This window comes from Hippopotamus amphibius, chromosome 2 (genome assembly GCF_030028045.1).
Source record: "Hippopotamus amphibius kiboko isolate mHipAmp2 chromosome 2, mHipAmp2.hap2, whole genome shotgun sequence".
Lineage (NCBI taxonomy): Eukaryota > Metazoa > Chordata > Mammalia > Artiodactyla > Hippopotamidae > Hippopotamus > Hippopotamus amphibius.
The window spans coordinates 33,321,857-33,344,550 of NC_080187.1; the positions used below are offsets into that span (position 1 = coordinate 33,321,857).

Genomic DNA, 22,694 nt, shown 5'->3' on the forward strand with positions numbered 1-22,694 from the left:
CTAACCAGCACTGAGAAGAATCCAGATCTTCTTTTCCTTGTCCTTTGCCCCACCCCACCCCCCCACCCCCGCCGCCCATATTTCTACTGACCTACACCTGGCGCTGTACAAAATACACTTTTCTCTGTTGTGGAGATGTAAAAGTCAAAGAGAAGAGAGGAGGCCCCGAGGATGTGGTGCAAACACTTTATAATGTGGCAAGACATGAACACCAGTAGCTTATATTTTATAAAATAATATATAAATTATCCCCATGTTAAATATTATGATCTCTTACTTTTTTATATAAGGTTAAATGGTTTTCCCCAATCAGGCAGCTCCCTAAAGCTAGGATTTGAAGCCAGTCTTCTGAGGCAGACTCTGTCCTCTTGCTCCAGAAAATGTTGCATCTCCTTGTAAACAGAAAGGAGCCTGACATCTGGTACAAATCAATTTGCTCTCCTTCAGCATGTAGATATCAGAGTCTCTTTCCTGAGAGAGGAGCTTGGCCACTGTTATCTTGGTCAAACTTTTCATCTCTCAGTATATTTACAAGTAAAATAATAATTCTTGAAAGATGGAAGATATCCATCCAATGGGAAATCAAGCATTAGTTTAAAATTTTTCCTACATTAATTTTTTTTTTAGTTGGGAATATTCTTGTTAGGAAAGTTGATTTCCAAAATCATTGGAAAAATGAAGCAACTATCTAGACATTTTTTTTTTCTCTTGCCCTAAAAAAAAGGAGGCTCAGGAACCAGGAGATCTGTGTGCTTCCTCAGTTTGGCTAGTTATGTATGACTGGGGTGAGTACGTTCCTCTCTAGGACCCCTATGAAAAGGAGGAGATTGGATTTAATGACCTCTAAGGTCCCTTACCAGCTCTGATGTACATTTATATATAATATGTATATTTAAGTACAGCCGTGGAAATTGCCAGCAGCATCTCAGTGGGCTGTAACTTGCAGGCCTCTCAGCTCAATGTGACATAATATAGAGAAAAGGTGATTGAACTTGGAGTCAGACAGACCCGGGCTCCATTTTTGGTTCTGTTACTTACTAACCATGTGACCTAATTGCGCTAAGGCTCAATTTCTCCTACAAAAATGGGGATTACAGGGTGGTAGGTACACAAGACTTTGTTGTAGTCTTCATTCTTTTCTGTTTCTTAAATATTACACAATAAATTGAAAGAAAAAGTGTGATTATAATAAAACCCACCTCCACGGGTTATTGTGAGGTTCAGCTAAGATGATGCTACATAAAAGTGTTCTGCCAACTACAGAATGCTACAGGAATGGTACAGTCAGCACCTAAGACAATACCCAACACATGGCGAATGGTTGGCAGCTGCAGGGTCAAACAAAGGCGACAAAGCCCCCTGACTCCCAAGATTTGCATTGCAGGGTTTTGCTTTCCCCCAGGAAGCTGTTAACTAATCAGCCCAGGTGCAAACCTGTCCTCTATAGTTTATCTTTACTAAATACAAGTCCCCTTGTTTTAGTCTCAGAAGGAGCACCCAAGAGTGAACTTCAACTGCAATGGTGCTCCGCCTAAAGTTTTATTCCCCTCCCCCAAAGCAAAAAAGCTGGCTGTAAATTTGGAAGTGAATTTCAAGAGCTATGAAATGTTTGTAGTCTCTGACCAAGTAATCCCACTCTTGGGAATTTATCTGAAGAAAACATTGAACAGAAGAATAAGATTGTATGCATGAAGACATCTGGGGTAGCATTACTTATTTTTAAAAAATGGAAAAAGATACAGGGAAGAAGAACAGGGGAACCATTAAGTAAAAAAATGGTATGTCCTCATAATGGAAGATTCTGTAGATATCAAAAAGGACAAATATGAAGGCTGTGAAGTGACAAATGGCAAAGTATATAATATCACATTAACTAAAGACTAGAATATAAAATAGTATCTAAGCTGTGATTCCGTCTATGTAAAAATTATTTCTGCATATGGAGAAGGATGAAAGGAAACAGAAAAGTGAAAATATTCATGAGACTGTCAGATAACTCTTCTCCTTTCTTTTAAAATATCCAGGTTAATGCTGTTGGTATAATAAACAATGTTAAGATAGGACAAACTGAGATTTGGTTCTTTGAGAAGCCCTCTAGTTGCTATAATATGATCAAACAATCATCTTACTGATAGCAAATTCTATTAAATACTGAAATGTATCAAATTAGGTTCATAATGCAGGGAGAGATGCTTTTCCCAGAATAAAATACCAATCCATTGATTTAAGCTTTCCCTTCCTTTCCGTGCCTCATGTCTTGCACTATATTCAAGATCCCATATTCATTACCAGGATAAAGAAGCTGAGCAATGTGTGGGCTGGATGTCAGGAGGGGGTTGATTATGGAACCTTGTAACCAGACTTTCTCATGGCCAGACTCACAGAAGGTGCCTCGGAGTTTTCCCTGCTCTCCAACCAGTTGTGACTGCTCGATAACTATGGCAACCATTATTTATTCAGTGAATTCAAGTGGAGATCGATACCTCCTGCCAGCTGGATCAACCCTAGGCCTGGAATTCCTTGAGGAATTCAGAGACACTCCTGTTAGAAGCCAAAGGCACCTTCTTTGTTGTTTTGAACAGCTACTGGATTTGTGGCTTCTTTACTCTTTCAAAAGGGCTGAGATAAAATTCAGTCTCCAGGCAAACCACTGCCAGCAGTCTGCAAGATTTTCAAATCACTAGGGAGTCACTAAGAGTCTGGGACCTTCCTCGTAATTTGAAATTCCTTAAAACCCCCATCACTGACATTTTAGTTTAAGGGACCCCCTTTCTTCTTGCAGCTTGGTAAACATGGCTGCAGAGCTGATATACAGAGAGTTCATAAACTCTGGGGGAAAGCAGACATTCGGATTCCGCCCCCCACCCCAGAGAATTACATACAGATTTCAGTTTAAGATCTTTGTCCACCATTGAATAAAACAAGCTTTTCAGTATTTCTTGCATTTTGATCTACATCATTTTTACCTAATACTTCAGTATAACTGAGCTTTACGTAGTCAGAAGTTTAAAATACAACTTATAGAAATAGTTACATAATGGATTTATAGGTCATAACCACAGAATATAGGAACTGGAAAGAATTTGAGTCATTTAGTTCAAACATTCTCTGAAGACGAGAATCTCTACTATGAGATATCACAGAGAATACCTGGCACCAGCTGGACTGCTAGTTCACTATTACACACTGATAATAAAAATGTATTTATTAGCACTTTATATTACTTTTTTTACTTATTTTATGGCACCCTCACAATAACCCTGTGACCTAGACAGGACAAAGATGGTCTTTATTGAATGAATAAGAAGGCTAAGGCCCAGAGAGTTAAGTGATTTGCCCACTGTCAAAATTAACAAGTGTCTAATTTCTTTCATGCCAAGTCCAGAGATATTTCTATTATACCTGATTGCCTGGGACATTGTTAGAATGTTCCTCCTCTTCCTGAGATGAACTCAGCCTCCCTGTAACTCCCTCCTACTTTCTGTGTACCTAATTAGCTAATTGACTAATTGCTTCTTTCAACAAATATTTGAGTATCTATTCTGTGCCAAGCAATGTTATAGCCACTGGGGTTAGAGCAGTGAACAAAGCAGAGAGACAACAGATCGCACTCCTAACCTGCATGGTGTTAGCATGTAAAGACACTGCTGGATTCCTGTGCATTCTAGCTATCCACGCCATAGACATCTCTGCTAGGAGAAAGAGGAAGGCAGGCAGGGCAGATGAGGAGAGACAGGAGGGAGGGAGAGAGAGGGAAGGAAGCGGAAAGAGAGAGAGCACGCGAGAGAGGGAGAAAGGAAGGGGGAGGGACTGCTTGGGAGAAATAATAAAGCTGCTTAGGTCTGTGCTTATGTTCTTCCCGTTTCCCCTAGTTAACACCTATTCATCCTTTAGATTGCAGACCAAGTACTTCTTCAAGGAAGCGTCCCTTTTTACTCCCAGTCTAGATCATGTTCTATGGCATCTTCTCTATTTTTTCCCTTTGAAGGATATAACAGGTCGAAATCAGATATTTATGTGACAATTGCCTGGCTCCTCCGTTAAATGTAAGCCCCACGGGGGAAAGGACTGTACTTGCTCACCACTGTTACCTCCAGCACCAAGCCTGTGACATAGGAGACACCTATGGGTAATAAACATCTGTTAAGTGAATATGTTGATGGCGGGTCAAGGACCTGTAAAATATATCAAATGAACACTAAACAGGTGGGTTGCTCAGATAAATATATAGGTTGGGAGTTATAAAGACACTAACAACAAGAAAGAACTTACAAACTCTAAAACCTACCACATCAGAAACTTTGGAACCAGATTTCCTGGATGTAAAGCCTTGCTCTATCACTTATTAGCTGGGTGACTTTCCACATTTGTACAATAGAGCTAATAATGGTACCTGTCTCATGAGTTGTTGTGAGAATTAAATGAATTAAGACACGTGAAGTATGAGGAACAATGCCTGGCATGCAGTAAGTACTTAAAAAATATTAGCAAGTGTCTTCCATGTCCCCAGCTCAACTTTCCCTTCAACTTTCCTTCACGTCAGCTGCTTCTGAGCTGGCGTATTAATGATTCCCACAAACCTCCCCACCACTCTCACAATCATCTCTAATAATTTCTTCCCCCCAACTCATCATATTTAATCCACTGCAAAAACTTTGCTTATTATCTCTGCAATATTCCTTGCATCTATTGTCTCTCAATTTCACTGCCTCAGACCAGGTTTTCAGCATCTGTTACCTATATCGTTTTAATAGCTTTTGACGGGTCTCGCTGCTTCCCATCTCTGCTGTAATTGATCTCAGGTACATCCACATCTATTTACTAGATATCATTAAACAAATAACACATGTAGAGGCCTTGGCATAGTGCCTGGCACTGAGTATTTTAAAATGGTAGCTATTATTAATTTCATGGGATCCTCATTACCAATACGTTCTCCCGTCCCTTGCTACTCAAGTGTGGTCCCCAGATCAGCAGCAGCAGCATCACCTGGGAGCTTGCTAGAAATGCAGACTCTCAGGGCTTGCCAGTACCTACCTAATCAGAATCTGCAGTTTAACAAGATGTTCAGTGAGTTGCATGCACGTGAAAACTGGAGAAGCTCTGTTATAGTCAATGCTAGTCCCCATAAGATGCTTGACCCCGTCTACAATTACTGTTCATTCAGTCTGTTTGTAAACCTCACTCCCCAAGGGAGGAACTCACTGGCTACAGCTGCTTATTCCAATTTCAAACAGTTCTGTCTTTCAGAAACGTTTTCTTACGTTGAGCTAAATTTTGCCTTCCTACAGTTTCCAGTTCTGCCTCTTAGGCCCACACAAGAAATGCCAGATCCTCTTCCTCATGGCAAGGATCAGGGGATGGGGAAAGGGGTGATGATACTATCAGGAGCCTCAATAAGGGAAAGCAACTTCTTTTGATTTTGAGCAGGTCTTGGCACAGGCCAACCCAGCAACAATAATAATACAGGTCCAGCCAAAGGGGAAGGAGAAGAGAGCACCTGGGGAGAGACGTGTGTGTAATTCAAACACCAACTAGCAAAGGGGACTTCCTGCTCGGAGCTCTACTTCTTCATCTGGGAAGTCCTCTCACTGCTACTTTTCATGTCATAATAACATCCTTTACTGACGGGCAGTCTGAGAGACACTGAGCCCATATTGATCAGGAAACCACAAGTTGGTCAGCAAGTTGTGCTCAGGCTGTAATAGTGCTTTTCGGTCTGTCTTTGATCTGCTAGAGCAGGTGTCTGTCTCCCCAGCGAGACCACACACTCTTTGAGGATAAGGGATTTTATGCCTGGCACATAGAAGATGCTCAATAAATATTACCGACTCAATCTAAATTGAAATAAGGTAGTTCTTGGGAATTCTGTTTTCTAGTAACAAAGTTGGTGGGCTAAAAATAAATAATTCAGATTTTCCTAATTTGGGAAACTTCCTGCTATTCAGAATTAACCCATTCATTTGCCTTGTGCCAGACACCTTTCAATGCTGAAGTAATTATAAAGATGAGTAAGACTCTCCCTGCCCTTAAGAAACCCTGGGTCTAGTTGGAAAAGAAAGACACAAAGAAATTGCTTAATGTGACGTGCATAAACAATTGCAGGGATGCATCAACATTTTTATGGATTCTTAGAACAGCTGCTGCTTCTTGGAAGTAAAACTACCATTTAGGATAATAATAATAAAGCTTTGTCTAATTTTTTTCTGCAAAGTACACATTAGCTCATTCAATCTTTATAAGAAACTTACAAATACACATCATTATCCCTGTGAAAAAGGAGAAAGCTGAGATTCAGAGAGGGTAAGGAACGTACCCAAAATTGCACAGCTAGGAAGAAAGCAGGGTGAAGACTTGAACTCGGCTTTCCAATCTCCAAATCCCATGACAACCCTTCCCTACCACCTTTTAAAAAAAACCAATATGGCCCTGCCAAGTTTTACACTTGGTTTTCTTTGCAATGTAGCTGATGGCTACATGTGATATAAAAACAGAGTAACCAGGTAACCACTTAGAGTGAACAGGGGAGCTCTGGGAAGACAGGTGGTGGAGGGTGTGGCAGGATCAGCCACCTGCCCAGTTCTGCCATGTCACTGTTTCCTTGCTTACTGCCCCCTCCTCCATCTCAGAATTCACGTTCCAGTAAGACAAGGGGAAAAACTACAGAAAGAAAAGAGCAGTTTATACCTGACGGAAGACATGAGTAGGGAAAGAAAGACACGGGAAACACTCTTTTAGCATAGTGTATTACAAAATGGCATTTGGGCACTCAAGATTCCCTCCACCATCCAGTCCCAAACTGCCTTTCCAATCTTATTTCCTTGTTTACTATATGGGAAATGCATTTTACTGCAAGGTTAGGTCATAATCCTAGGCCATAAGATAAATATTATATACAATCAATATTTTTCCCTGAAAATTCTTTGTTTCCCCAAAATGCAGGATGTGCTCTCAGCTCTCATCACCAGAAACAGAGAGACTATGACCTACAGTGGATTCACGTCTTCTCTCTCATGCTTATCCTAGGGCAGAGTCATTCTACTCTTTTAATTTTTCTGTTCTTTCCACTGAGATTATATATAGGATTTAAAACATGTATAATGAAACTTCACAATACCTGCTTTCCCCCAAAATGTGCTGAAGTGTTCCACTGCCATGCCCTTGCTATGCTGCATCCGTGATCTGGAATGTCCTTCCCCTAAATGATCTCATTTCTCCATGCCACCTCCTTGGGAACCCATTCGTGACCAGCACCTCCACCTTTCTTCACCTGCAAAGTGCTAGCAGTAATCTGAACTTCCCCTGCACAGAATCCAATCCTTTTAAGGACCTGAGCACTCACCGCCGCACACTGAGTTCATCACATCATCATCACATATGGCTTCCTAGCAGACCATACACTTTCTGATAGCAGAATTCACACATGGCTCACCTTTGCACCCCTAGGGACTGCCACCGTGCCCCACATATAGCAGGTCCTCAATATTTATTTAGGGAATGGATACTTATAAAATGGTAATTTCACACTAACTTTCTATTGGGAAAGGGCACTGGAAAAAGGAACAGTGAGGGTCAGTGAACTGGGGACCCAAAAACATTTGACAACCACAACTGTGGGGAACTCCCTTTTACCGTGCGAAAGGAGAGCGATCTGAAAGAAACCATTTCCTGCCCCACCTCGCCACCTAGTTTTTCAAAAGGGTACACAGAAAGGTGGAGGAAGAAGAAAAAATAAAGAATTAGGAAAAAAGTCATGTCTGTACAAACTACCGATATTGTCCAGGTTCTTAATAACTTTCCTGGAAGCAAGACTGGTTAAATTTCTAAGACCCCATTTCCCTTTTATGAGTTCTGTGTAGCTTGGAGCAGCCAATTTTGGGATGAATTTTTTGCTGCCATAGCCCAACTGATATTCCACCAACACCCTTTGCGATCAATGGAGCTTATTTAGAAGTCAAGATTTCAGGGAAGCCCATAATCAAATGAAAATTAACATCCATAACAATGTGCACTGCTGCTGCCTGGGCACTGCCTTTGCTGCCATTTCCTGATGCTTTCACACATCTCAAACCCCCTCCCAAACAGCAAATCACAAAGAGAGTTCTGCGAGATCCAGAAATGAGAAAAGAGGGCTTATTTTTCTTGTGTATTATAACCACAGCACCCAAGGCACCTGGCTGTACACAGTCTGCAAGACTTTGCACAGGCTGCAGGACTGCTCGCAGGATCTGGAACCACCCCGTCAAGGACCGGGCCCATTGTGAGTGCCCTGTAAGTGCAGTCGAATTCCTTTAATATCTTTGTCCTTCTTTGAGCCTCTCTCAAGCACTCAAGGAGATATTCACCAAACACACTGCCTTCTAAGGCCACCACTGAGTCTGATTTTGGACTGCCTAGGGTTTGTGGAAGGGGCAGGTGTGTGCCTAATTTGAGGGAGTCCCTGTCAACATCTCTCCAGGATGGAACATAAGTGGATAGAGTGCCTATTCTGAATCCAGTTGGCTACATCACAAACCTAATTTTCTGTAATCCTTACTGCCACATGAGGGAATAGATATTATTATCCCCATTTTACAGACGGGGAAACTGAACTTCAGAGAAATGCATTTCCCAATAGTACATACTTATTAAAAACATGATCCCAGATTCAAATCTGGGGGTGGTGGTCTCCAAAATCCTTGCAGTTTCTGCCATGTGAAACTGCCTCCTCCCTGAGCAAGTTTCTACATAAAAAGGCAGTGGCTGAGCAGCTATAACTGCCAGACACACAGCAAACTGGAGGCAGATACAGGACCAGCACCACCTCCTCCTCATTTCTAGTATGTATTCTCGGCACTGAATTGCCAATCTCTCTAGGTTGGGACTGCCTGCAACTCACATGCCATAACCTCATTGTTGTCTATTAATTTCTACCTAAAGGGTAAAACAAAAAAAGATGTAGGCCTCGGGCCCCCCTCTTAAGCCAAAACTCTCACACCTGGACTGACCTTTTCCCTTAGCCTCTAACTCACATATACGGAATCTAAAAATGGTACTGATTAACTCAGTGACAAGAACAAGGATGCAGATACAGAGAATGGACTGGAGAACTCGAGGTATGGGAGGGGGCGGGGGGTGAAGGGGAAACTGAGACGAAGCGAGAGAGTAGCACAGACATATATGTACTACCAACTGTAAAATAGTCAGTGGGAAGTTGTTGTATAACAAAGGGAGTCCAACTCGAGGATGGAAGATGCCTTAGAGGACTGGGGCGGGGAGGGTGGGGGGGACTCGAGGTGGGGGGAGTCAAGGAAGGGAGGGAATATGGGGATATGTGTATAAAAACAGATGATTGAACCTGGTGTACCCCCAAAAAAATTTAAAAAAATTAAAAAAATAAATAAAAATTAGCAGCAGTAAAAAAAAAAAAAAAAAAAATCTGTGCTCAAACCAGCTGTCAGGGTAGACCTTTCTAAAATGCAAGCCTGGCCATGATGCTCATCTGGTCAAAACTTTCTGTGGATCCCCACTGCTCTCAAGATAAACCCCAACCTTCTCACCTAAATATGAAAGGTTCTTCATGCCCTGCCCCACCCTAACCTATCACACCAGTCTCATTTCCCATCACTCTATTTTTTTAGACATTTCCTTCCTGAAACATGACAGCCATATTTTCAATGGCTTTATTAGCAAAATTTTCTTTATGCCTAGAATTCTCACTGTTTCCATTTCAGCCTGGAGACATTCTGTGCTTTTATCAAAGGCCAGCCCATGTTACCTAATTTTTCTTTTTCTGGTTTAGACATTTACTTTTTTTTTTTTTTTACTGGAGTATAGTTGATTTACAGTGCTGTGTTAGTTTCAGGGGTACAGCAAGGTGAACTGGTTATACATTTACACACATCCACTCTTTTTCAGATTCTTTTACGCCACCTCTCTTGAGAAGACCACCCCCCATCATGGGTCTCTGAGCACTTTGTACCCACTCTCACATCCCCACCGTAGCACTCAGCACCTTGTATCACATGGATTCTTTTGCATTTTCTATTTCCTCCAGGGATGTGTGTCATCATCTCTGAAAGCCCACTGACTTCCAGCAGAGTGCCTAGATCAGGGAATATTTGTCGATTAACTAGACTCAAGACCCATTTCCATAAGAGACGTACGTGGCAGTGTACTGGCTTTATTTACTGAAAGCAAACGCTGGCTCTAGTTTTTGTGTCTGTTTTTCTAAAGTAACTAAGTTTCACACTTTCTAGTTTTGAAAGTTTAACTGTCCTAGGAAGAGCTGAATGGTTTTAAAATTGAACTGAAGAGCTTTAGTTCAAAGGTAGCAGTTAAACCAATTTCATTCCAGTCCTGCTGGAGTAATATGTTTGTGTCTTAAATGGGTTTACTTTCTTCAGGTGCTCCCTTACATATGCCATTTGAAAGCCCCCTTAATCAAATCCATACTCTTGGAGACTGTGTTTCTTTTTGTTGTTAATGGCTCCTTTGGAAGTCTCTGGCAGCAGCCACAAAAGAAGGGAGTTTCTCATCCAAGACCAAAGACCAGGAGGAGTCAGGTTCCACTTGGAATACTGAGGGAACATGTTAGTGTCCTATTCTTCCCACAGCACATGTCTTTACTCTTCTTGGCCTTCATGTAAGGCCAAGAAACCATTAAATGATGAACCAGCTTAGCCTCTTAAGGTACTCAGACACATCTCACTTTAGCTAACAGGAGATGTCCCAAGAAGGTGCATGTAAACAATGCATCAAAAAGAAGGGCCCATCTGTGCCACAGGATGCATTTGGTCCTCTGTGAAACTCATCACACTGCCTGAAAAACATGTTTTCCACAGCCAAGAGCGTATCAAGAATCTGAAACTTAATCCTCAGTCCACAATGGCCTAGCTTGTACTTGGGTCTGATGAAAAGGATGGGAGGTGAACCTCTGGTCTGGCTAGCCTCTTCTGGAGCCTCCATCTACTGTTACTGTCTCACTAGGCCCCAGTTTGATCAAAAAGGATGAGACTGAAGAGAAAACTCTGAAAGTGTAAGGGGGCAAAGGGGAGCTGGGGCCTGTGGCCTGGAGCAGCCACAGAGAGATGGTATCCCCTCTCTTACTCATTATGCCTTTCTTTTACTTTCTCTTTCTCTCTCATTCTGCCTAGGAATCCTTTATCTCCCGAAAGAGGGAGGGGGAGAGACATGTAGGGGGAGTAAGGCATCACATAATAGTTGAATATGTTTTAGGCTTCTGGTTTTAACCCTGAAAAGTTGTTGAGTTGAACCACTTTTGCTTTATATGAATATCCATTTTCCTCAGTCCTCTGCCAATAAAGTTGTAAATAAATAAAGGTGTGTTTTATGTGTGTGCAGTTCTTTAGTTTTACTTTGGGTTATTGGCCAAGGACTGGGGAGAAGGGAAGACTCGCCCCTCTGCACCACAGGAACAGGCTGGTTAAGGTAATCTTCTTTCAACAAACCCCACCCCCACCCCTCTGTAAAAATAATCCTGAAGCAGTGAGTCCACCTGCCCACAGAGGTCCTATGGAAAACTAGATTTTCATATATTGGGTTTGTTGACAATAACCAAATAGACTGGGAATCCTCTTTCCTGGAAGTTCATGGCAATAAGTTGCAAGTGTATGTCTCTTGTTTTAAACTAGGGTAAATGTAGCAGATTTCAGCAAATTGGCAATCATTTTCCTAATTTCCTGTGTGTGACAGCCAAAGCCAGAATCCACCATAAGCCAGAAAGGAGCGAGAGGGGGACATGATCCCTTCAGGCCATGGCAGGGTGCTTACCTGTGATCATGCTCAGTGCTGACAGGCAGGCTAAGGCTTGGATATCAAGGTTCAGGCTCTGCAAACTTAAGGAAAAGTCTTTAATGGAGTCGAGCCACTCCCCAAATCCACGAAGGCACTGAAGTCGATGCAGGACAAGTCCATTGCAGAACACAAATTTATCTTCAGCAGTGTTTGACCTACGAGAGAAGGTCGGCGGGGTGAGGGATGGAGACACATTAAATAGGTCTGTTCAGTCTGTCCAGTGGAGTAACATCACAACACACAGGCACCCACGCAGCCTTGGGGCGGCGTTCAAAACCCAGCGTGGTGCTGTGAAACCTGCCCAGATGCTGTCAGTGAACAAGACTGTGCTGCTGGGATAAACAACCACCACCAGTTGCCTGCTGACTTCCTTGGGGAGCCTCAGCCCTGGGGATGCTCGGGGTAGGGTGTCTGGTTTCTTATTGCTACAAGCAGCTGCTGGCTTGCCCTGAGACTCATGGATGGTGGAAGTGAAGCCCAGTGCCCCGTCTCTCTCTGCAGTGAACACAAGACTGTTCCCTTCAGTGCTCCTTTGCCAGGACTTCTCTTTCGTTTTCTTAAATGTCAAAAACTGATAAGGCCTGAGGCTAGACACTACAATTCCATTGTACAGACTCTAAAAACACCAAGTCCCTGCAAGAGCCAGAAGTCAATCACAAACTGAACAATGGTCTAAAGTAAAAAGAGTCCTTATTTTGTATTACGTTCCCTGCTTTAAACGGAGAGGGGCTGTAGAGGGCTATTTCTCGATCTGTCCTGATAGTTTACATTATGTCCACAGTCGTCCCATTCTTTTCTCATGAAAGGCGCCCTGGAACTTATAATTAGCACCACTTTGCCGTGGGGCCTTGGACACTCCTTTAATCTTTCTGAATTTCCTTTTCCCTTATCTATAAAACAGGAATGCTTATTGCTACATCCAAAGAATGATGTGGGAATTAAATAAAATAAAGGAGGTCTATGCAAAATGCCTGGATACAAAAGGAGCCCGACAAGTGTTAGGTGTAATTAAATTCTGAATTTTAGGTGGACCTTACCTTAATCTTTACTTTTTTTAAATTTTCAAATCTCTTGCCATGTATTTCTCTCTCTTATTGCCTATTGCAGTAACGCGTTAACATCTTTTAACTGATTTTTAGATAAATAGCTTTATTCATTCATTCATTCATTCAGCAAGTATTTCCTGAACACAAGGCCTGCGTGGTTCCTTAGCCAGACACTGGAGAACACCTGGGGAATAGGGCCTACCTGGTGCCTGCCCTCATGGAGCTTATCACCTATTTAATCCTTGGCTGCCTGCCTAATAGATGGTAGTCACAGTGCTGGCTCAGCTTGGCGCCTACACACACAGGATTGGCTGTAATTAGGCCAATTATTGGCAGTCTAGTTGTAACTCCACCTCTGTCTCTCCCACAGATCCCTCCACAGAGGTACACAGGGGATAGAATGGTTCAGTCTCAGGGTTTAAAACCCGGACCTCGGACCACGGGCATTAGAATTGCTGGAGCAATTAATGCTGGGCATTAAAAATGCAGATTTCTGGACTTCCTTCAAAGTAGATCCAAACCAAAATAGGTGGGGATGAGGCATGGGAATTTGCACTTCAAATGAGAGTTTCTGGTAACATGGTATGAAACTGGGGAGGGGGAGGGAGGGAAGAGAAAGAGGGGAAAGGTGATGATTTTTCCTATAATACTGGTAAAATGTTGGTACCATCTCCTATAAATATATAACTGAAAGGAAGCAAGGAAGATAGAATTTAAAATGCTACACATGGACTTTATGCACAAAGCTTAGATCCCAGGTTCTAGCTTTTAGAAAAATCAGTCCCTTTTTGTGTTTGGTGTCACTGAGTGTGATAAGATCAAATCTTTTGATCCAGAAGCTATTCTCTTGGAGTAAACACTGGGGGTTGAGAAGCTGTGGGAACTCTTTAGCACCCCATCTGGTATATCAGAACAGTAACTTGTTAAATAGAAACCTGGGAGGTAAATGCAATGTTCAAAGCAAATACTTGCTCCCAGGAAATACCTAATGCACCGAGAACATTCCTGGAATCACAGAATGTTGGAGCTGCAAGGGGCTTTAGAGATCACCAAATCCAAACTTCTCATTTTACAAAGAAGGAAACTAAATTCCTGGTGAGGCAAGTGACCTGCTCAGGGTCTTACAGCATGCCTGTACTAAAACTGAGACTAGAACCAAGGAGTCCTGGCTACCAGCCCAGGGCTCTACCCACTGCTCACTTTTTTAATGCCTGGTCATATTTTACATGTCCATCTTGAGCAAACTTTTCGCTGCTGACAATTACAAACACAGCAGGTTTCAAACTTCTTCAAATGAAGGAGTAGACTGAGGAAGATAAAATAATAATTACCTGATGGAAAGTCTGAGAACAAACAGCTCCAAAAAGGCTGATTCTATAAGTAATGTCTGATCTTCTTTGGGGAGATCAGTAAATCCGGGAATCTTTTCTGCCCAGCTTCTGGATACGTCAATGGAGGCTGTTAGAAGGTTGTAGAACTGTTGTACGTGCTCAGCATCTGTGCCTGCAGCGACCTGGTCAGTGGGACAGTACTAGAATGCAAACCACAGATAGCAGTGTTATCGCAATCCAACAGGGGTATAACAGCATCATTTGCAAATTGGCACTTCCAAGATTTTCAATGCCTACATCCTTATTTTTAGGTCCCACAGTTTATACAAGCTTTTTGCATTCACAGTCTCATCGGATTTTCACAATAGCCCTGTGACACAGATAGAGTGGATTCTGTTACCACTTAATAGGCAATGAAATTTGCTTGTCCCATTAGTGCAGTGGTTTTCAATCCTGACTGCAATCATCTGCGGAGCTTTAAAAAACACTCATGTCTGGGTCATATCCACAGAGATTCTAATTTAACTGGTCTGGGATCGGGACTGGTCATCAGGAATTTTAAAAGATCCCCAGGTGATTCCAAAGGGCTGCCAGTGTTGCGAACCATTCCCCCTGGGGGTTGTGTCTGCATGAGCCTCCAGGAGCCACAGATTCCCTAAGGCACAGCTGTCTCCAAACAAGATGCTTAATTAACCTCTGGCTCTCAAACTGTGGTCCCTGGACCAGCAGCATCGGCAACACCTGGGGATGTGTTAGAAATGAAACTCTCCAGCTCTGCCCCAGACCTACAGAATCAGAAACTCTGAGGGTAGGCCCAAGAAACTGTTTTACCAAGATCTCCAGATGAATTCTCATGCACAATGAAGTTTGAGAAGTGTGGAATTAACCATTATAAGAAGACAGATGCTTTCTGTAGGTGGATTTCTGAGAGACAAAACAAACAAGGGGTGGGGGAGGAGTGTGTCCTTGGCAGGCCCAGGCAGCTGTGTGCCATCAGACTCAGGACTTGCGGCTACTTAAATTAATGAAAATTAAATAAAATTTAAAGTGCAGTTCCTCAGTCACACTAGCCATATCTCAAGTGCTCAATAGTCACAGGTGGTGTAGAACATTTCCATGAAAGCACAACATTCTATTGGACATCATCGATCTAGAGGGTCCCAGGAGAAGAAAGGTACAAAAAGGGATAAAGTCTCTACCCAGCTTTCAGATATGTTGGTAGACGCAGGGTTTTGCTGGGATCATTGGAGGAAAACCTTTCCTGCTTCAGGCAGGAAGACTGATACAGCAAGATAACAATCAAGGGACAGCCAACAACACAGAGACTTAAGGATGTGCAAAAACATTCATGTAAATATGCACGTCACTGCCTTCACACGAACACAGCGAGTGTGCTTTTGTGTCTCTTTTCTCAGTTGATCCTCTGGGGCGTGGGTTTTAATCCTTATTTTACAGATGAGGAAAACTGAGGCTCAAAGAAGCTCAGAGAGGCTAGTAGACTTTCCCAAGTTACACAACCAACAGTGGTACAGCCAAGACGTAAGCACGGCTCTGTGATTTCCAGGGCTACACCTCCTGGCTGTTAATAGGTCTGATGTTATTAGCTGGTGCCCCGTAGGATAGTTTTAAGAAGTATTTTGCTTTGTTCTAATTGGAGTTCTCCATGTATGTCTTCATTTGGTCCCATATTTTTTCAACACAGTGACTAGCACATAACTGATCCCCAATAAACAGTTGTTGAATATTGTTCCATGAAAGAACAGTTGGGGGAGCGCCCAGATTTGCCACAATGCCCAAACTCGGCTGGAGGACAAACAGCCAATAAGCACCCAGGTGCTCACTGCAGAACCACACAGGTCTGAGGAAATGAGGCACTTGTCTTCATGGGGTCTTTTTTTTTTCCCCCTTTGTGTTTTCCCAAGAGGCATCATGAAATAACAAAAGAAACATCAGACAAGGAGCCCAGCTACTTTAATCCTAGGTTTGTCTAGGCCAGTAATTTGTGAAATAATGTAGCTCTGCTGATATAGTTACCTGGGGTAAATTACTTCACTTTTCTGAGCCTCAGTTTTCTCATCTGTAAAATGGGGATAATATCTTCCTCAACATTTTTTTTTTTGTGGTGATTAAATGAGACAATATATGTGGAGGACACATAGAACATGTTTAACACACGATGACACTGATGATACTGATAACAGTTTTGATACTTGGAGTTATCATTGTCCTCAGCTTCCATATTTATAAAAGGCGGGAAAGGAATGAATTGGAAGGTTTCTAATTTTCAGCCCTGACTTTCTGGGATCCCATAATATCAGGTCCAGTTCAAAGCCCTGGCTCCTCTGTTCCCAGTAATCCACCCAAGGGATTCGATGAAGCCCTTGATGTTCTGTGTTGTAATGCACCACGGAAGCAAAGTCCAGGAGAAGGAATCAGTCCTCCTTCCCACAGATATTCAAGGATGACAGCACAATCCTGGGGTCACAGACACTCCCTACTACCTCCTTTTAGCACACATACTATTAACTGGAGGAGAGTGGGAAAAAAAAGATTTTGTTTTTAAACTTTCTCTTATATGAATCTAATTCCACATGCTCTCCAGGGGCAGGATGAAATTCAGGGCAGCACCACCTTTAGAAAGCTGACAGCACTACATGTGAAACTCCCAGGTAATAAGGAATTGAGGAAAGAATGTTGGATCAGGCAGCAGGTCATGGGGGCCTCCTCCAGGCTCTGGCACTGACTTGCTGTGCAGCCCTAGACAAGGCATTTAATTTCTCTGGGTCTCTTTCTGCCTCTGAAGTAGGAAGTGACTAGAATAGCTCTGAATGGTCTTCTGTTATTGATTTCTAGTTTAATTCCATTGTGAGATTGTCACTGTATGATTTCTATTCTTTTAAATGTGTTAAGGTGTGTTTTATGGCCCAGACCATCATTTATCCTGGTGAATGTTCCATGTGATGGCTCTTGAATTTGATGATTCTAAATGTTGCTAATCTCAGCAGCTATGATGGTATTGCCTAGAATTTGATACTGATTCAGCATTGTTGTTTTAAAATAATGTGTTAAATGGAGAGAAAAAGAATGTCAAGGAATGGGACCTAACAGCTCCCTCCTCCACTGACGTCCCTGAAATCATGGCTCACAACTCAATAATCTCCCTGCTTCCAATATTTGCTCAGAATCCTCCAAAGCACTTAGCTTTTGCCCAGGGTTCTCTGCAGGCCTCCGCCCCTGCTGGGCTCACATTTCATGCATCCTGTGCACAGGGAAATGCAGTTACTGCCTGTGTATGCAGTTTTCTCTGATGGCGTCCAGCAAGGAGAAAAGCCAGCAGGCCCTGTGTGCCGGACTCCAGCCAGACCCTCTGGGCTTCACCTGCAGGGATTCTGGTTCATGTTCCAGAATACTGAAGCCAAACGGGATTCAGTCTGAAGCCACCAGTAACTTGGAGGCGACAGGAGGGTCAGCGTCAACTGCTGGGGGGAAAAGACAAATCAAGTATCCCCTCTACTGAACAGAAGATTTAAAGAAAGCACAAAATGTATTAGAGTCTTTCTCTGCCTGGACTAGCAGTTTATGAACACCTCACCAAGGAATACTGGACATGGAGATGGAAGAACCAGACCCCCATCTCTGCTTCTGTGCTCCCCTACATCACTCTGTCTCTGTGATAAGCTACTTTGGGGTTCACCAAAGAAAATCTAGAAATATTTGTTTACTGATCATTCTAAACAGCCAAATAAAGACTTTAAAAATGAATCTTTTTTTCCTGTTTATGCTAACTTTTTACTCCAGCCTATACAGATAATTGATCCATCAATAATCAGGTTTTACCATGAGTCAAAGACACAATATTGCATTTACTGATAGCTAATGTCCAAAGCAGATTTCTCCGAAGCACTTAGACTGAGAATCTAGAGCGGCAAACAACAATGAATATTATTTAAACTAAAACGAGTTGCCACATTTCAAACGGCAATACCATGGCTATACAGGTTGAATTTCAGCCACAGCCTAGGCCTAAAATAAGTTATTTGGGAATTATGTGAGACTGTTGGTGAACACCAGCCCTAAAATTTAGCCATGTGATGTTTTCACAGCAGAGTGGAATCTGCTATTTACTCCACCTCACTGTCAGTCCAGGCTAAATATGTAAAATGTCCTAAAAACATTTTATCTCCCCTTAGAATGTTACTTTTCCCTGGGTCCTTATATTTATTTATATTTTAGATGTTATCATTCTATGAGTCAAACTATGGATACATATTCTTAGATTCTTACACTTTAAAAGGTGACACTTTTAAAAACTGGCAATGAGTATATTTTGTCCCAAATTTCTTCTTTCTGATCTAACTGCCTCCCCTCTCTAAAAAACCAAAACCCAAACCAAAAAACCCTCCTCTCTTGCCATCAATGGCATCACTGCAGTTACATATTTGTTTACTTTGTCTCCTTCACTGGCATGTAAGCTCCATGAGGGCAGGAGCTGCACCTTGTTCAATAATGTGTCTACTGCTCTGCAAGAATTGTTAAATGAATCAATTACTTTCTGTGAAATTTATCTCTATTGCTCATTCCTTCTCAACCCCAAGAAAGTTGGGAAATAGGAGATTCGAGGTAAAATTGAATTGTTCTTGTTAAACTATATCAACGGTTTTCAAACCTTAGTGTGCCAAAGAATCATCCAAGGCCCTTTAAAAATATAGGTTCCTGCCTGCCTTCGCCTGGCCCCTAGTTTCAAGTCAGTAGGCCTGTGTGTGGCCCCGAGAATCTGCATTTTAAGCAAACACCCTGGCTCCTTCTGATACCTGCAGTCTGGGCATCACACTTTGGGAAATGCAGACCTGTACCCATAGAGGAATTGTAGCAGGTATAGTGGTCAGAGGGTCAGGGAAGGAGAAGGCTGGACGGGATCATGGCAGTGCATTTAGTCCAATCTCCTGGCCATTCAGATGAGAAAACTGAGGCCCACAGAGGGGCAGGACTGGCTTGAAATAATCTAGTGAGTTGGTGGCAATTTGAGAGGGTCTTCTGAGTAGCTTCATGAAAGCACTCTCTTCGCAGAATCTTCAGGCTGTTTACTTTGTTGGTCTAACATGTGTCAGGCACGTTGTTTCCTAGGCTATCTTGTTAACATATTTAAATGCTACTTGCTGGTGCCTAGTTTTATCTGCACAGTATCTCTTGTATTTGGAGTCTATTCCTATACTAAGTGACACCCATTACCAGAAAACATCCTAGTTTGCTGGAAAATACTTGAAATGACCAACTAATGAGGATGTGAAGTATATTTTCTCATTAGTAATTATGCAGGCTCTAAAGCCAAGCCCAGTATCTATATATACTTGTAATGCTAAATTAAAAGCAACTGTGGGGTAAAGAATAGCAACATTTCGAGGAGAAACAAATCAAATGTGACATGTTTTGACTGCACTGATATACAATGATCTGAGCTCACTTTTGAAGGAGAGAAGTTTGGCCCAAAGGAGAAGAGAAGGTCCCAGAGCCAGGAATGCTTCACAGAGTGAGGAGCTCTCTTTCTGGCCTCGAAAACACTCTTCCCTCTGTGACTTGGAACACCTCCTCCACCTCCCTTTCTCACTTACTACCTTAAAGGCACATAAGCTGGTACAGGAAGATTAGAATACACCAGTCTGGCACACATTTTCTCATTTCTCTGATTCATTGGGGGAAGGCAGCATCTTTAATACATTGTTTTGGTCAACTGTCTGGCTCAGAACTGACGGCATATTCTTCTTTAAAATGGAGTAAATTATGTATACCACTTAGGTATAGTAGGCAGGAGTAAACGAAGAAGAGACTTTCACTTTTCACTTTACTCACTTCTAAATGGTCTGCCTTTTTCAAAACCAAGGGGTATATATATATACTCTTATTGTAATTTTTAAAATCTAATAAAGTTTCTATTAAAAAAAAACCGGTCCATTGCTATTAAACACAAGTGGCAGTATGGTAAAAGGGAAACCTATTACCTTGAGTGATGAGATTTGGGTCTAACCCTAGCTCTGCTGCTGACCTTAGGCAAGCCACTTAACCTTTTCAAGCCTTTATTTACTCTTCTGAAATATGGGTATTGGATTAGATGATCTCAAGATCACCTCCAGTTCCATGAATTCATAAATAAAAAATATTAAGGAGAAAGTGATATGAAAATTGAATTTCAATGAATGACATTAAAAAAATGACTGAAACCATAAATTTTACCACACAAACTGGGCTTTAAGTGAAATTATGTAAGAATGTATGTGATGGTGCCTGTCTCAAAGTATGCATTCAATAAATTCATTTCGCTTCATTCATTATACTTTTTTTTTTTTTTTTAGAAAACAAAGCAAATTTAACCTTGTGAAGTAATGTCACTTAACAACACATATTCTTATATGTATATATATTCTTGCATTTAGGGACAATAAGGTAAACCCTATAATCATAAAATCTTAGAATCGGAAGGAACTTAACATCAGCCAAAAAATAACCTCCCTCCTTGTGAGGAACCCTGTTATGTGTTCTCCTTCGTTTCTTCTTGTGTTGATGAACTCACACTTCCACAGCAGCTCTTGAAGCCAAGAGAGCCCTTCCTTGTCCTCAGAGTGAGCTGGAAGGGCCCCCCCCTCCTTCACCCTCTAGATCTGCCCTTGGGAGTAACAGTCCTCTTGGTGACAGGGCAAAAGTGTGACCTAATCCTGCCAAATCTTTTCCCTTTCTGTCTACATATTTCCATTTCCTCCGGCCATCCCTTTCAAGTTTCCAGAGACAGTGTATCCACATCCCTCTTAAATCCCAGCTTGGAACTGAACTCCACATTTGAAGTATGCACTGACAGGACAGAGTCCGTGGACACCATCAACTTGGTTTTGGTTCCACGCTTCTACTGTTGAGGCCTAAGCTAATTTAGCATCCCTCCCTTCCACCACACAAACGCATTGTTGGTTCTTATTGAGTGTGTATGGAATAAACTTCTGAGATCTTAACATGAACCACTGACAGACCAAGGCTCTCCCATTTTTAAAAAATTCTAAATGCTGAGCTTCACATTTATTTTTGTGAACTTTCTTCATGATGGTTTCAGCCCATCCTGTTCCAGCCTGTCGAAATCACTCTGAATGTTGATACTGACATCCATCATATTAGCGATCCCTCCCAGCTTTCTGTCATCTGCAAATGTGATCAGCATGCCTTCTCTGTCTTCATCCAAGTTTTTGATGAAAACTCACTGTATTTTTTTAAAAAGACTTTTAATTTAATTGATTTGGGTCCAATTTTTGATAATTTTGTAAAGCTATCTAAAAGCAGGAGAATCCAAGCTATGAGGTTCAACCTGATTCCAAAACAATGCAATTAAAATAAATACGCTTTACAAAATTAAGCCAGGCCCAAAGGTAGTATCACTGTGACCCAGACTCTGGCATGATCAATCTGCTATTTTGGACAAAGCTAACAATTAAATTGGATAAATGTTTGTTGATGAGGATGATGACCCTAGTCTAACACACCGAATGGTGCAGAAGCAAGCAAACACGGTGGATTGATTTTTCATTGTGAAGACAGTTCCCAGCTGGGACAACTCAAAGTACGGGGCAGGGTTTGCCACTGAATAACTAACTAGGCCATGTAGACCAATAATTGGATAATTTGGGGGCACCCCCCCAAATCACTTTGTGGACTAAATTCTCTGGACTGGCAATGAATAGTGATTTTAAATGCCCCAGAACAATGTCAGATTGCGTGCTGTAGCCTCAGTGAAGGCAATGCCAAGAAGCTTCATTAATTCAGATGAATTGCATAAGGCAAGGCCAGAGTTGGTTCATGGAAAAGTCTTTATTCCCAAATGCTTTTATATCACCCACTCTCACTGAAACCAGGGAGGCAAAGAATTTTGGTTTTAAGAGCACAGACTTTGGGGGCTATATTGGGCCCACTTGGCTTCTAATTCTACCTCTGATATATGTTAGCTATGTGACCTTGGGCAAGTCAGCCCTTTAGCCTTTCTCAGTTTTAATCTCTTCATCTATGAAATAGAGATCATAACATTTACCTTAATGGTTTTGCTACATAGCACCTGACATATGTAGTGTTTACTCATTAGAACATTCAACAAATGATAGAATAAGAAGGTTTGGTCAAGGAGATAACATACAGGACACTATGCTAAAGCTTTGACAATTATCATCTTATTTAAACTTCACAAAAACAACCCCAGGAAGCAGATATTATTATTATTACTCCATAATACAGATGAAGAAACTGAGGTATTAAAAGATTTACTCAGTTGCTAAAGGTCACCCAGCTAGTACATGATGGTGTTGGGATTTTAATCAAGGTCTGCATGGTTCCAAAGTCTAAGCCCTTAACCACTGCATTATTCTGTTGGACTATTATCTGAGACTTGACTTCAGTCAAGAGATGCTACTTGTAATCAGAATAAGAGTCCTCAACCTTTGATACTAAGGATCTACCATGCTTCTTATGTGAAATCTTGTGCTCAAGTGTGGAGAGG

At 41.9% G+C, this 22,694-nt stretch overlaps 1 protein-coding gene across 2 annotated transcripts in view; it reads right to left on the reverse strand.

Annotated features, from left to right (window-relative positions):
* Positions 1–22,694, reverse strand: part of NR4A3 (nuclear receptor subfamily 4 group A member 3) — a 35,474-nt gene that overhangs the window by 3,850 nt on the left and 8,930 nt on the right. For both annotated transcript variants that reach the window (XM_057722363.1, XM_057722362.1), the window contains exons 5-6: positions 14,174–14,373; positions 11,773–11,951 (exon numbers count right to left, since the gene is read on the reverse strand). In XM_057722363.1, coding sequence (XP_057578346.1) covers positions 11,773–11,951; positions 14,174–14,373 — 379 coding nt within the window. The remainder of the gene's footprint in view (positions 1–11,772; positions 11,952–14,173; positions 14,374–22,694) is intronic.